The sequence below is a fragment of the Tripterygium wilfordii genome, chromosome 4 (genome assembly GCF_013401445.1).
Source record: "Tripterygium wilfordii isolate XIE 37 chromosome 4, ASM1340144v1, whole genome shotgun sequence".
NCBI lineage: Eukaryota > Viridiplantae > Streptophyta > Magnoliopsida > Celastrales > Celastraceae > Tripterygium > Tripterygium wilfordii.
The window spans coordinates 11,748,316-11,763,090 of NC_052235.1; the positions used below are offsets into that span (position 1 = coordinate 11,748,316).

The 14,775-nt window shown below is 39.1% G+C and overlaps 2 protein-coding genes and 1 long non-coding RNA gene across 3 annotated transcripts; all 3 read right to left on the minus strand.

Annotated features, from left to right (window-relative positions):
* Positions 1 to 2,146: 2,146 nt before the first annotated feature.
* On the minus strand, positions 2,147 to 2,797 carry LOC119996952. Its single transcript, XM_038843731.1, has 2 exons — positions 2,458 to 2,797; positions 2,147 to 2,382 (listed from the first exon to the last, which is right to left on the minus strand). The coding sequence occupies exons 1-2, from the start codon at positions 2,795 to 2,797 to the stop codon at positions 2,147 to 2,149; spliced, it is 576 nt and encodes a 191-aa protein (XP_038699659.1).
* Positions 2,798 to 7,586: 4,789 nt separating this feature from the next.
* LOC119997589 lies at positions 7,587 to 10,282 on the minus strand. Its single transcript, XM_038844713.1, has 2 exons — positions 8,768 to 10,282; positions 7,587 to 8,612 (listed from the first exon to the last, which is right to left on the minus strand). Exons 1-2 carry the CDS (start codon positions 8,868 to 8,870, stop codon positions 8,116 to 8,118), a joined length of 600 nt encoding a protein of 199 aa, XP_038700641.1. The 5' UTR covers positions 8,871 to 10,282; the 3' UTR covers positions 7,587 to 8,115.
* A 1,229-nt stretch (positions 10,283 to 11,511) lies between these two features.
* On the minus strand, positions 11,512 to 13,043 carry LOC119997591. Its single transcript, XR_005468045.1, has 4 exons — positions 13,007 to 13,043; positions 12,862 to 12,890; positions 12,656 to 12,719; positions 11,512 to 12,302 (listed from the first exon to the last, which is right to left on the minus strand). It is a non-coding gene; the product is annotated as an uncharacterized LOC119997591 (long non-coding RNA).
* Positions 13,044 to 14,775: the final 1,732 nt, after the last annotated feature.

Below are 14,775 nucleotides of genomic sequence, written 5' to 3' on the forward strand. Positions count from 1 at the left end.
GAGTGACTGATTTGGGTGTTGAGGTTGAGCAAGTTGGGATTTTGCAGGGGCAGGTGATAACCCGGTTGGAGCATCTTGAATCAACTGTTGAGTCACTTCAGATAAGTATTGGAATGCATATGCATGAGATGAAGGAGGCTCAGCAGAGATTTGAAGCTCAACAGAGGGAGATGTTTGATTTGATTCGTGACGGGACCTTACCCTGATTTTATTTGGCTGATGTGCTGATGTTTTGACTAGGCTTAGTAATATTTTGACTTGTTATTTTGGAGTAGGGGAAGCTTTTGTTATTTAATTATGTTGGGATGGTTAGATGGAGTTAGGATTAGTCTTATGATGGATGCCTATATTTGAGACTCTGTGATATATGGCATGATCATCACATGTTTTGTTTGAGCCATTCCTTTATCTAACTTACGTTATTCCTTGAAGCTTGTCCTTGTTGCATTGAACTTAATTGTGATTGGATTGTGATGACTTTAGTTTGAATCCGATTTATATTTATTTTGTGAATTTTTTAGCCTTCCTTAGCCGAATTTTCTTGCTTCCAATAAAGTCCTTCTGATTCATTGAATGAGAATTTTAGTGTGAAGTAAGGTTGGTGGACATGCAAGCATATGGCTATAGGTTATGAGTTCATAAGAGAGTAAACACTACCCTTATACACTTGAGTGAAAATTTTCTTTCATATACTATGTGTGTATCTTTGTGAGGGTGTGTGGAACTAAGTGTGTAAACTGGAGCAGTTATGAGCAGATTTTAGGTTGTGCAATTCTCTACCGGACGTCAATGTTGCGTTGAAATAATGAGAAAGTACTTGTAATGCCAATTCTTGATTGAAGTTTTTCAAAGGAATGCTTAAATGATTTAAACTTTTTCTTGATTGCGTGCTTGAGGACAACTAAGGTGTAAGTTTTGGGGATTTTGTTAGGTGTAAAATACACCTAATTTTCTGGGCTTAAAGTTATTATTTTTCTATGTTGTTTAGTGTAAAATATTGCCCATATTGGTATTTTAACAGGTACTGCTGGAGAGTAAAGCTGGCATTGGACAGAATTTGTAACCTGTTTTGCAACATGTTGCGACTGCAGAATGTGGGAATCAGTCTGCACGTTTAAGTTACTGATGTGGCAACTACAGCTGGGCCATCTTAGGGTTTTAAAGCTATATAAAGGGGCTTATGTGCTGGGGAGAACACACGCTGCAGCTGCTGGAGAAAAACAGGAACCTAATTTGGACAAAGAGTGACGACAAGAAGGAGGAGAGGAGGCACATCAAGCAGTCCAATCCTTCGGCAAATTTCAATTCTTCCATTGATTTGAACGTTGTTAACGAGTAGTTATATAGTTTTAATTATGACTATGTGTAGCTAAACTCTTTTCTAGCTAGGGTTTGGTAATTCTTCTACCATAAACCTTGTGCACAAATTTGATTGACAATCAGAGTAAGTTCAATTCTCTGTTCTCTGGATTAATTGTTTATTTCCTATTGTTATGTATTCCTGATCAACATCATAATTCTAGGAATTGTTAGTTAAACATTCGGCTGACCATGACCCGGTGTTTGATGAAGTAACAAGAACTTGCGTAAGATCCAAGTTTCGGGAACATAGGACATAATTGATTGGGTAATAGACCATTATCCAGGATTGTCCAACTGTCGATTTCCTAGTGATTATGCTTGTCTTAGGAAACTCTTAGGATAGACCAACCAAGACTCCTTTGATAAGAAAAGATCTTGCAACTGGACCAAAGTTAGGATCGTTGTTTAGGGAAATCTAATTGACTGCAGCTGGACCAAGGCCTTTCAATTGACATTGTTAAACTTTTAAATTGTGTGATTACGTATTAATTTGTGTGCACAGGTGGAGGTAGTTGATAAGCCAAACCCAAGCTAGTTTTTATCCATTGATATTTAGTTCAATTTAATCGTTAGTTGAGGTCTGAATTAATTGAGATTTATTTTACACTATTGTCAGTAGTTATAGTTGGTAATTAATACAATCTTTGTGGATTCAACCCCATTCACCATTTACTGTCTTTCGGCACGTACACTTACGGGTGGGATAAACCCGTCGGTATTGAGTTGCAAGTATTTCTTAGTATAAAAAGTATCGATCATGCATGGATATTCCAGAGATGCTTAATTAGAAACCCCATATTCCTAGCTTCCAAGTTAAACAAACCCAGGCCCCCTCTTGCTTAGGCACACATAGATCCTTCCAAGCAACCAAAGCATACTTGCTTCTAGATATATCACCAGTCCACAAGAAGTTCCTACAAATACTGGAGATTTTATTAATAACCTGGTGAGGTAGAGGGAAGATACCAATCCAGAACTGCTCAATTCCTTGAAGGACAGACCTGATCAGCTCCAGTCTACCTGCATAAGAAAGATTTCTCCCCATCCAGAGCTGAATATATGACTGTAATTTTTGACAAAGGGGTTAGGACTGACTGACAAGAAGCCTATGAGGACTTATTGGCACCCCCAAATAGTTGAAGGGGAACCTCCCCTCAGTAAACCCAGTGAGGAGCAGTAGGGTTTCCCTACAATGTTGACTGATACCACTAAAGAAGATAGAGGATTTTGCTACGTTTATAGATAAGCCTGAAACTCTGCCAAAAGTCCGTAGCTCATTGTATAAAATACCAACAGAAGGGACATCACCTCTAGACAATAGTAAAATGTCATCAGCAAAAGCCAAATGAGAGATCCTTTGATGGCAGCACTTCGAGTGAAAATTAACCCTAGGGTTAGCAGTGGCAATACTAAGCTGCCTTGAGAAATACTCCATACAAGCAATAAAAAGGTAGGGGGAAAGAGGATCACCCTATCTAATGCCAAAATTCCCATTGAAGAACCCATAGAGATCCCCATTTATTGCCACAGAAAAAGAACTCATCTCCACACATTGCATAACCCAATGGACAAACTAACGGGGAAAACCAAGCATAGGAAGCAGGTGCCTGATGAAAGGCCATTGAACAGAATCAAAAGCCTTTTAAGATCAATTTTCATTGGACATTTAGGGGAGGTCCTCTTCCTGCCATAATGCCTCAACATCCCCTGTATCAAATGAATGCTATCAACCATAGACCTACCTCCCAAGAAAGCATTTTGATTCTGACTGATTATCCCTTTCAGAGAGTGAACAAATCTGTCAGCAAGGATTTTAGAAATAACCTTATAAGTCACATTGCAGCAGGAAATAGGCCTAAAGTCAGCCACATTAGAAACATGAGAAGACTTGGGAATCAGATCTATAACACAATGATTTATTTGCCTAAGCATTTTACCAGAGGTAAAGAAATCCTTAATAGCCATAGTAAAGTCAAGACCAACAACAGACCAAGCTTTTTTAAAGAAAGCAGAAGTGTACCCATCCGGGCCTGGGGCTTTATCATCTCCAATAGAGAACATAGCATTCTTGATAATATCATCAGTTACAAGAGCAAGAAGCTGGCTCCAAGCAGAAACATCTAGACAAGGCCCTCCAAGAACCCCTTCCTCTTGAATAGGACTGACAAAAATCCTAGTACCAATGAGGGATTTAAAATAGCCAACAAACTCCTCCCCAACAGCTTCCATGGAAGTAGTAAACTCCCCAGAACTAGTTTCAATACTAGCTATAAAATTCCTTCTATGCTTCTGGCTCATTAAGGAATGAAAAAACTTAGTACCCTGGTCATTGCTTTTCAGAAACTGCACTTCTGAGAGTAAAATTTCCTTTCAGCACATTGAAGGTTAAGAAGAGTAGATTTCAACTGCCCCTCTTTCAGAATCAGCTGGTGGTTATCCATGTCACTACGCAGCATTTGCTGATGATGGTCTAGATCAGAAGCAGCCCTGGCCACCCTCTCAGAGATATGACTAAAATGATTTCTATTCAGCTGACTCAAAGGACTCTTCAAGCTCTTCAGCTTCTTACACAATCTATACATAGGAGTGCCCTGAATAGTGACCTGTCAGTGTTCATCAACCAAGCTCAGAAACTGATCATGATCCACCCACATGTTAAAGAATTTGAAAGCCCTGTTACCCCTAGGTTGTAAATCACCAATATGAATCTTAACAGGAGAATGATCAGAGTAGGCTCCAACAGGAAGAAACTGAACATTACATTGCAAAGATAAGGCATACCAAGCAGGACTGGCCAGAACCCTATCAAGCTTGCACCAAACCTTCCCATTTGTCCAAGAAAAAAGACAGCCAGAATAGTTAAGATCCTGTAAACCAAGATCAGAACAACAGTTACTAAAATCAACAGTTTCATAACCAGTAACTGCACTACCATTGTGCTTGTCCTGTTGAGAAAGGACAGAGTTGAAATCACCAACAATAGTCCAGGGATCAGGAGGGCTCTACTTTCTCAAGTCACCCCAGAGATCTCTTCTAGCAATAATAGTGTTGAAACCATAAACAAAGGTAGCCACAAACCCCTTTTGATCAACCAAATTAACCAGTCTCACATGAAGGCCTTGGGGAGAAGAAGCAAGAACCTCATAGTTACCTTGCAAGGATTCCAAAACACAACAATCCTACCATTACCATTAGTATTTATATTATCCACAACATTCCAATCCCTAAGCCTCAACTTATGCATAAAAGAGAGCTTTGCATAGCTAAGCTTAGTCTCCAAGAAACACATGACATCAACTTTATTCTTTTTCATGAACCTAACAACCTCATGCTGTTTTAGAGAGCTATTAGGCCCTCTAATATTCCAAGTAGCAATGATCATTGAGTGTTAGAGGGTCGGCCACCCCTTCCTCTGCAATCCTTTTGGTTTCTAGTCTCAGCAATCTACTTCTTAGTATTACTTCTGGTAGTAACCCCTGCACAATCACTTCCATTACCCCGAGAAGTTCTGTTATCTGGAATGGCCTCCAGAGCTTGCCTTTTCTTTCCTTTTACCAATTTCCACCCCTGATCTGAAGCCTCCAATTGCATAGGGTCAAAATCCTTGCCTTTTGGCAATATTGATAGAATGAGGACTTGACTCTTCATTGTTTAAAGATACAGGAACAGTAATCTCCCCCAATCTATCCAAAATACTAACCCTCTCGGCCACCTCAGGAACACCTCCATTTCCTCTTCCATTTAGAGACATAGGAGATTTTGGAACTGGAGCTTTGGAACACACCCCCACAGTATGCCCTAGAACCTTACAATGTTTACAAAACTTAGGAAGGGTTTCATAAACCACAGTCTGCTCTAAAGGATCCCCATTTGGAAGTAAAATATCAACTGTATTTGGCAAATCCCCCATTAGGTCAATCTCAATCAGGACTCTAGCATAGGATAATCTGGACATTGTACCAGTAAGTTTATCACTTTGTAAAGGCTCGCCCACACAGCTAGCAATTTTGGAAAGACACTTAGAAGACCAACATTTCAAAGGCAAGTTAGCGAATTTCACCCAAACTGGGACCTTGGACATCTCACTATCATCAAAATCAAAATATTCAGGCATTGGTTTCAAAACAAGAGGCCTACCATAAACCAGATAGGGCCCTCCATTTAGCATAGATTCCTTATCCTCCTGTTTTGCAAACTGATAGACTAACTAGCCAGAGTCATGAATAGTCAAATAAGCTTCACATTTCCAGGTCACTTCAATCAAGCTCTGCAAAGCTCTATAACTAGGAAATTTACCAGCCACATAACCCACTATGCAGTTTCTCTAGACATCACAGTTCTCATCTAAATCATCCATAGACGTTACACAGGACTGATTCACTCTAGACTCAGGAAAAAGCTCAAGCCTAGGGCAATTATCAGAACTCCTATTTGAAGTAAAGAGAGCACTCCACTTACCTTTCCCCTCTGGAGTAGAGGGCTTCCCATCAGGCAGCGACTGGCTCTTTTCCTGCCCACTTAAGTCAGATCTAGGTGTTCCAGCCACAGGCAAGTTTACCCTGCTCATTTCCCCAACATCCATAGCCCTAGAGTGATGCCCACCAGAGTTGAAGAATTTTGAACCACCTTCTCAGTCATTCTCAGACAATGTGTAATCCACCTGGTCCTCCTCATAAACTTCATCATCATCATCATCAAAAACCTCCTCCAGTGAAACTTAGTCATGAGCAGAGCGTGGACTCTCAGCAACAGTGCTCATACCATTAGTAGCAATTAGGTACTTACTCGGGCTCGAACCACCAATAACGGATTTGAAAGTCATGGGTGGCTCAGTAACTACGACTGTCGTCTGGGAAGTATTCTTGACAATCGAAGGAATCTGACCAGTTCCACCATGACCAGTAGCCTGAACTGTTAGAGGAGCTTCCAGAGCGAGGACGTTGTTTTTATGGAGCTCGATTTGGGCTTGCTCCTTCAGTTGCTTCACCGTCTTCTTCCCTCGAGAATCGGGAGTCATCTTTTTCTTCTTCTTCGACATCAAGAAAGCAAGAAGATAGAGAATGAGAGCAGTCAGATCAAAATCAAAATCGGGAGGGAAAGAAATTTATGAGAAAACGAGAGCATCTCTCTCCACTTTTGTGTGAGAGCTCTTTCTTTACTGAGTGCTCTTTCTTCTTTTTTTTTGATCAAATGTAAGTATATATTGAACATCAAAAAGCAAAACAAAACTGGGAGAACCCAAAGAGTCTATATACAACTAACAAAAACCCTGACAGGCCAGGGAAAACAACTGAGCACAAACACCCAGACAAACACTAGCTAAGCATTACAAAAACTCAACAAAGTAATAGAAACAGAGGTTATCCAAGACACCAAAAAAGCAAACTGGTTTCTGAAATAACGTCCGAGCCCATGTAACCTCAAATCAAACACCAAATTGGTAATTAAAAGCTCCATATTGAGAAGACCATAAAATTGAATCCAACACAACATAACACCACAAGAAGCACCAGTAGTCATCCTGAAAAACCCGAACCAGCACCAAACGAACCAAACCCCAACTACCATTACAAGAAACCCAACCAGTAACAGCAACCAAAGCCTTGAGGTTAAGCAACAAGCAAACTTGCCAAAGAGGAAAGCGAACCCCATTAGCAAGAATAACAATTCTCCATCAGTGAAGCTCAGCAGCAGCTCCATGAAACCAGAGGTAATCCAAAGGTAATCAGCTGCATCAACCAGCTTAAAAGCAGCAGGCATAGATCCATCAGAGTCATGCAGAAACCAAAAACCAGGAGTGGAACATAAGAGCCAGCAATACATCCAAGAACCCAGCACCATCACAGCAGGAAAAGCCAATAACAACCAGGTGCAAATTATGATCAAACCTATCCAATCCAGCAACACCAGTAAATAAAACAGAGACCCCCAGCACCATCCCCATCCCAGCATAGCAGGAGACCAGAACCTCAGCCCTTCAACAAACCACTGGTGAAATAGAGGAATATTTGACATGAAAGAACATTACAGTAAAAAATTGCACTTGAAACCTATGAAACAAAAGGTCATCAGGATTACAAGTTTTCTAAAAAATTCACCTGTTTCTCTCCTGCCAGATTAGATACACGACAAGCCCTAGAGCCACCCTCCTCATTCTAACAACATAACCATTCCTACCATTCCTCAACCCTCTAATAGCACTACTCAAAGTCATCATTCTCTTATTTTTCTCCATAAGGCAGAAGACCAACTGCAATTAAAAAACAAATGCTCATGGGATTCCTCTTCTACCCTACGAAAGATACAGAAGGCATCTGTAGGTATAAATCTCAATCTATCCTTTGTTCTCAACCTCCCTAAAACAGCAAGCCATAGGATAAAATTATATATAGGTAAGGACCAAGATTCACACACCACCTTATCCCAGCTTACATTAGGTCTCTTAACCCTGAAGTAATCATAAGCATGGCTGGAAAACAAGTGAACTCCATTGTGCGACCTTTGAAGTAGTCTGATGGCCTGAGATCGATCTCCACAATCCAGCGCAAGCTGGCATTTAAGATGGAAGATGGTCTTCCACAAAGGAGAGGAGTTCCTTTGCAAACCAGCATCCTAGGTAGAGAGATGATTAAGATAGTAGTGATGCACCCACTGTATCCATAAGGAGTTAGCTTTGATATGAATATTCCATAATTGCTTGGTAATGAAGCTATTGTTTCTAGCCCTTAGCTCCAGTAACCCAAGACCCCCTTCCTATTTAGGTAAGCAGACCTTTTCCCAAGCAACAGGGGCAGAGGATCTTTTCAAGGCATTGCCACTCCACAGAAAATTCCTGCATAAACATGTTATCTGCTTGATGACTAGATTTGGCAGGGCAAAAATATTAAGCCAGAATTGAACCATTCCTTGCAAAACAGACTTGAGGAGCTCCAATCTACCAGCATAAGATAAATGCTTCCCCAGCCAACTTTGAATAGCCATCTCAAGCTTATGAAGAAGTGGAAAGAACTGACTTGCCAAAAATCTATGGGGACTAAGAGGCACCTCCAAATAATTGAAGGGAAAGGAACCCTCAGAGAACCCAGTGTCTTGAAGGATTCTTACCTTAGTATTCTCACTGAGTCGTCCAAAATAAATGGAGGACTTTCCAGGATTAATTTCCAGACCAGAAACATTACCAAAGTTCACCAATTGCTGATGCAGAATATGCACAAAAGTCTTATCATCCCTTACAAGCAGAAGAATATCATCTGCAAAGGCCAGATGAGTAATTTTCTGATAAAGACACTTGGGATGATATTTAAACTCTGGAATGGCAGAAGCAATATTCAATAGTATGCTAAAATATTCCATACAAGAAATAAACAAAGAGAAAGAGGATCACCCTGTCTTATTCCGCTTCTACCTTGAAAGAACCCAAACAAATTCCCATTAATAGGCACAGAAGAGGAAGTTGTCTCAACACACTGCATGATAAGATGAACAAATTGTCCTGGAAACCCCAGCATCAGGAGTAACTGTCTAATAAAAGGTCACTGGACAGAGTCAAAAGCTTTCCTAAAATCAATTTTAACAAGGCATCTAGGAGAAGCTCTTTTCCTGCCATAGTTCCTAAGAAACTCTTGAACCAGATTAATATTATTTGCCATATTTCTCCCTCCCAAAAAAGCATTCTGAGCAGGACTAATAATACAATGTAGAACCTTGGAGAGTCTAGAAGCCAGGATTTTAGAAATGACCTTGTAAATAACATTACAGCAAGATATAGGTCTGAAGTCAGCCATAGTAGAAACATTAGAAGCTTTAGGAATCAATGCTATAACAACATGGTTGACCTGTTTTAAGAGATCACCAGAGTTGAAGAAATCCTGGACAGCTGCACAAAAATCATCCCCAACAACACTCCAAGCCTTCTTGAAAAATATAGAAGAGTACCCATCAGGCCCAGGGGCCTTATCATTCCCAATAGAAAATAAAGCATCCTTAATATCCTCAACAGTAACAGGAGCTATAAGCAGATTCTTAGAAACTTCATCCAGACAGGGCCCACTCTGCACCACATTTACATCCAGAAGAGTAATAGACTTAGGAGTTCCCAAAATTTACTGATAATACCTGACAAACTCCCCACCAACCTCATCAATAAAAGTAGTAAGATCCCCATTCTCACACTGAATAGCAGAGATAAAGTTCCTCCTATGCTTCTGACTCATCAAAGCATGGAAAAAACTAGTGCCTTTATCACTATCCTTGAGAAAATTAGACTTAAGCTTTGACCAAAAAACATGTTCTCAGCAGATTTTAATTTAACCAAATTTAATCTCAACTGTTTCTCCTGTATCAACAAAAGAGGGTTGTCCATATCAGTCTGTAACTGAATTTGATGAGCTTCCAAAGTAGAGGCATCTCTAATAACCCTTTCAGAAATGTGGCTAAAATGCAACTTATTTAGCAACTTCAAATGGCTTTTCAAATGCTTAAGTCTTTTGTAGAGAACAAACATAGTAGAGCCATGAACATGAATGTACCAGTTTGAACTGACCAACTCCAAAAACTGGTCATGAACCATCCACATATTATAAAACTTGAAAGCTCTCTTACCCTGTAAGTGCATAGCACCAATTTGAATCCTAGCTTGGGAGTGATCAGAAAAAGCATCAGGAGTAGAGAAATGAACATGGGAAAGCATTTGTAGAGAGTACCAAAAAGGATTAACCAAGACTCTATCAATTTTGCTCCAAAGAGCACCATTAGACCAGGTATAATGACTACCAGTATAATTCAAATCAGATAAACCCAAATCTGAACAACACTACCTGAAATCAGTAGTCTCATAAGTAGTGACATTACTCCCTCTATACTTGTCAGCCTGGGACAAAATGGAATTAAAGTCTCCCAGAACAAGCCAAGGAATATTAGAGGACAAATCCTCCCAAGGAACCCTCCTAGCAATAATAGTATTAAAGCCATGGACAAAAGTAACAGCAAAGCTAGTATGATTTACCAAGCAAGTAATAGTAATTTGCAGAGCCTGAGCAAAAAAAATCAATTAAATCCACCTTAACAGTAGAAGGGTTCCAGAAAACCACAATCCTGAAAGTAGTAGTAGTTTCAATATTAGCCAAAAACTTCTAAGTCTTCAGTTTCAGCTTGTGGAAAATATTAAGCTTAGAGAAGCTTAACTTAGTCTCCAGGAGCCCACAAACATCAATTTTATTCTTCTTCATGAGGCTAGCAACCTCATGCTGCTTTAGAGGGCTATTAAGCCCTCTAATATTCCAACTATACACTAACATTTAGATGTGGGATTTGGGGATCCCCTACCACTTCCATCTGCCCTCCTGACCTGATATCTAGTCCCACTTCTTGTTCTAACTCCCTCAGAACCAGACTCTCTAACTTTGTTACCACTTTTATCCTTAAGAGTAGCATTTTTCTTATGAGGAATCAGATCTCCATCATCAGTAGCTTCCTAACTACTTTGGACCATCAGATTCTTTTTAGAATGTTTTGAATTCTTTTTGCCCCTGATTAATTCCCATCCATCATCAACAGCTTCCAAATGCATTGGATCAAAAGTAGAAGTTACAATAACAGCCTTGCCTTTCAACTTGTCAATTGAACCATTTCTGTCAATCCTATCTCCCAACCTTTCCAGTACGCTACCCTTTGGCACACCTTCCACATTCCTCCCAATCTGATCCCCCACCTTGCTTTTATCAGACCGGGCAATAGCTGGCCTAGAACACACCGCAATTGTATGTCCAAGAACCTTACAATTTTTGCAGAATTTAGGCAAAGTCTCATATTCAACAACTTGCTCTAATGGGTACCATTAGGTAGCAGAATATCAATTAAGTGAGGCAAATCATCTAACAAATCAATTTCAATCTGAACCCTAGCATAAGAAAGCCTAGAGAGTGTTGAAGTTAATTTATCACATTGCAAAGGCTTTCCCAAAACATTGGCTATCTTGGATAAGCACTTCATAGACCAGCACTTCATACGCAAGTTAGGGAATTTAACCCAGACTGGAACCTTGGTCATTTCTTCAGAAGCAAAGTCAAAATATTCAGGCATAGACCTAAGCATTAAAGGTCTGACATACACCAAGTAAGGGCCACCACTAAGGACATCAAGTTTATCCTCTTCCTTAGTGAACTTATAAATTAGCCAACCAGGATCATGGATAGTCAAGACTGCGTAACACTTTCAGGTTGTTTCAATGAGCCCATTCAAAGCCCTATATCAGAGAATTTACCAGAAACATAGCCAATGATACAATTATTCCACACATCACAGTTTTCATCCAGATCATCCCCAAGCAAAATACAATTTTTCTTGGCACTAATCTCAGAGAAATGTTCAAGCTTAGGACAACTCTCTAAACTTCTATTATTACTAAATAAATCACGCCATTTACCCTTAACAGGAACAACAGGATTACCTGAAGAATGTAGAGAACCAACAATAGTTTCAACAGATTCCAGCTCCTTACCTTGCCGTTTAGGGACCATTTCAGAGCTCTCCCCATTTATGTGAAGAAGACTGGTATTAGCCAATTCCCCCTAGCCTCCCTCAACTGGGAATAGCCCATTACTAGTCTCTCCCACCTCCATAGAACTGGATCGAGTCACATCATAGTTGAAAAATTTTGACCTCCTACCTGAACCATCCTCGGATAGAGTATAGTCCAGCTGCTCCTCTTCGAAATCCTCATCCTCAGAACAATCCTCCACTAACACCCTCTCAGAATGAGAAGTCGGACTCCCATCAATAGTTTACACTGCATCAGCATTAACCAAATACTTTTCCACGCTTGAACCCCCGATTAAGGTTTTGAAGGACGCACCTGTCTCCGGAATTGCAACCTCCTTCCGAAGATTCTCCTTGATAGTTAAAGGAACTTGCAGGTTTTGGACTACTCGCTGATCTGAAACCTGAGTACGAAAATTCATAGTCAAACATGATGGATGCAAGACGGTCTAAACCCACACAATGGCTTAGGCCAAAACAACATATCCATGGAGGAAGACAAAGAATAATAGAGGCCAACAATTATCCATGGACAAGAATCAAACAATTGTAGGAACAAGGAATTTAAGAATTTAGGAGGTTCCTACAATGATTCAATACAAAGCATAAAAGATAGTATTAAAGAGGATAGAAGTTTTCCCTATAAGGATTAAATACAAGATCTACAAAGAATTATTAAAGAGGGTGGTAGTTTCCCTACAATGAATTAACACAAGACATAGAAGGAATTATCAAGGAGGGTAGAAGTTTCCCCTACCTCTTGTAGATACAAACTTCACAAGCTCAAACAATAAACGTCAAGTAATATCCAATGAGTCAACCTATTCATAAATAACATATTATGACTTAATTTATCAAGTCTAACATTAATTTAACAAAAACCACAAATTGGTTCAAATACCCTAAAATTGTAATCTAACAAATTTCCAATTAACTTGTATCTAATGAGATCATAGTTCTTACCAACTTTTAGAGACCTTCAACGATAGTTCCTAATAGACAAAAAGAAAGAGATTCAAGTGTTAAATTCTCTTTTGTTGCAAGACCCAAAGAAATTCCCTTGGTTTAGAATCCATTGAAATAGCTAAAGGTTGTGGTGGTTTCTTACCAAAATCAGGTGGTCGACCAGTGATTGGAGGTGGCTGCAAGTGAAGTTGAGATGATGGTGGAGGAAGAGGGTACACGGCAGAGTGAGGAGAATAGGAGAAAAGAATGTGTGATAGGGTTTAGTGTAGTCTGATCGTGCACTTTAGTATAGAATATATATATATATATATATATATATATATATATTATTTTGTTTTATTATTTTCTCTATAGCTGCCAGCTTCTCTGTCCGGCAAATATAGATTTTTTTTTTATCAAAAGGACCATCATGTCCTCAAGTTATAGAAGACTTACAACAACCCCTTTCCCATATTTACTACTATACCAATATTCCTATGATTTATTCCCATCCAATTTTAAGATTTCAAATTTCCAATTATAACCTCTATAACCCTATGTGGCTCAAGGGATATTACCACTAAGGACACTTGTCTGTTTTAATAGACCCACAAAAATACGGGATATTACACAACATCAGTGTGTATTGCTATAATTTTGGCCTGACACGTGTTTGTTGCCCTTGTTTGAACATAATAAAATTAAAAGATTCGTTGATTGATGATCAATTTAAATAAATTGATTCAATTAATAAAGGAAGAGTTCATTATTTATATATATTCTACTTCATTCATCTTACAAAGTGTTACTTCAACTTCATTCATCTTACAAGTTTTGAAATAATAATTACACAATTACTTTCAAAAGTCAGAATTATTATATATATTGTGGTACGTAGATAGTCTCACTCTTTGTCTTGTAGAATAATATTTTTCTTCTCTGTAAATCTTCCATTAATTGGAACCTTGCTAATTTGCCTAACTGACAACAACCTCTCCACGAAATCTGTTTACGTCATTGTTTGTCAGTATTTAAGAAGACAATATAATCATAGGGTAAGAAAATATGATTTTAAAAAAACCTGTAAATGATGTATCGTCACCGATCCTGTGCCAAAGAAGTTGGTATGGTGTGAAATGAAAGTTGTCTTCAGGAATCATACTGTGTGGTAGTGTAAGTTTGGAGAGCCTTGTGTTGAATATAAATGAAGAAGAAACAAACAATCTTAATAAAAGAGATGATACTCTGCTCAATGTCCCTTAGTATTCATCAAGATTTTCTCTGCACAGTTCACAACTCACACACCACTTAAATAGACCATTCTAAGTCGGTTACAATAAATGCTTGAAGACTTGTAGATCATTCTACACAAAATGGCCACTACATAATTCTGCAAAAGCCAAAAATTATCTAGAAAACACCAGAGGACCCAATGTTGACTTTTAACACTCCCCCTCAACATTGACTGTCTTTCTTCACTTCAGCAAATTGTTCCAATCTTGCTGCGAAAATCTTCAAACTTCGGCTTTGATAAACTCTTGGTAAATATGTCTGCAACTTGTTCTTCTGTAGTGACTGTTCTTAAATCAACTTCTTCACATAGCACCTTTTCTCTGATAAAATGGTAATGGACTTCTACATGCTTGGTCCTGGCATGAAATATTGGATTTTATGCAGGTTTCGCAGCTAATAAATTATCACAATAAAGGGGCACAGAATACTCCACCTGATGATGCAAATCTTTTAATAATTGTCGAAGCCACATAATTTCTTGAGTTGCCATAGTAGCTGCTCGGTATTCCGCCTCAGTAGTTGAAAGTGATTCCGTTGGTTGCCTTTTACTGCAACAGGAAATAGGACCGGATCCAAGACTAAACAAATAGCCGGTTGTTGATCTTCTTGTATCAAGGCTCCAGCATAATCAGCATCACA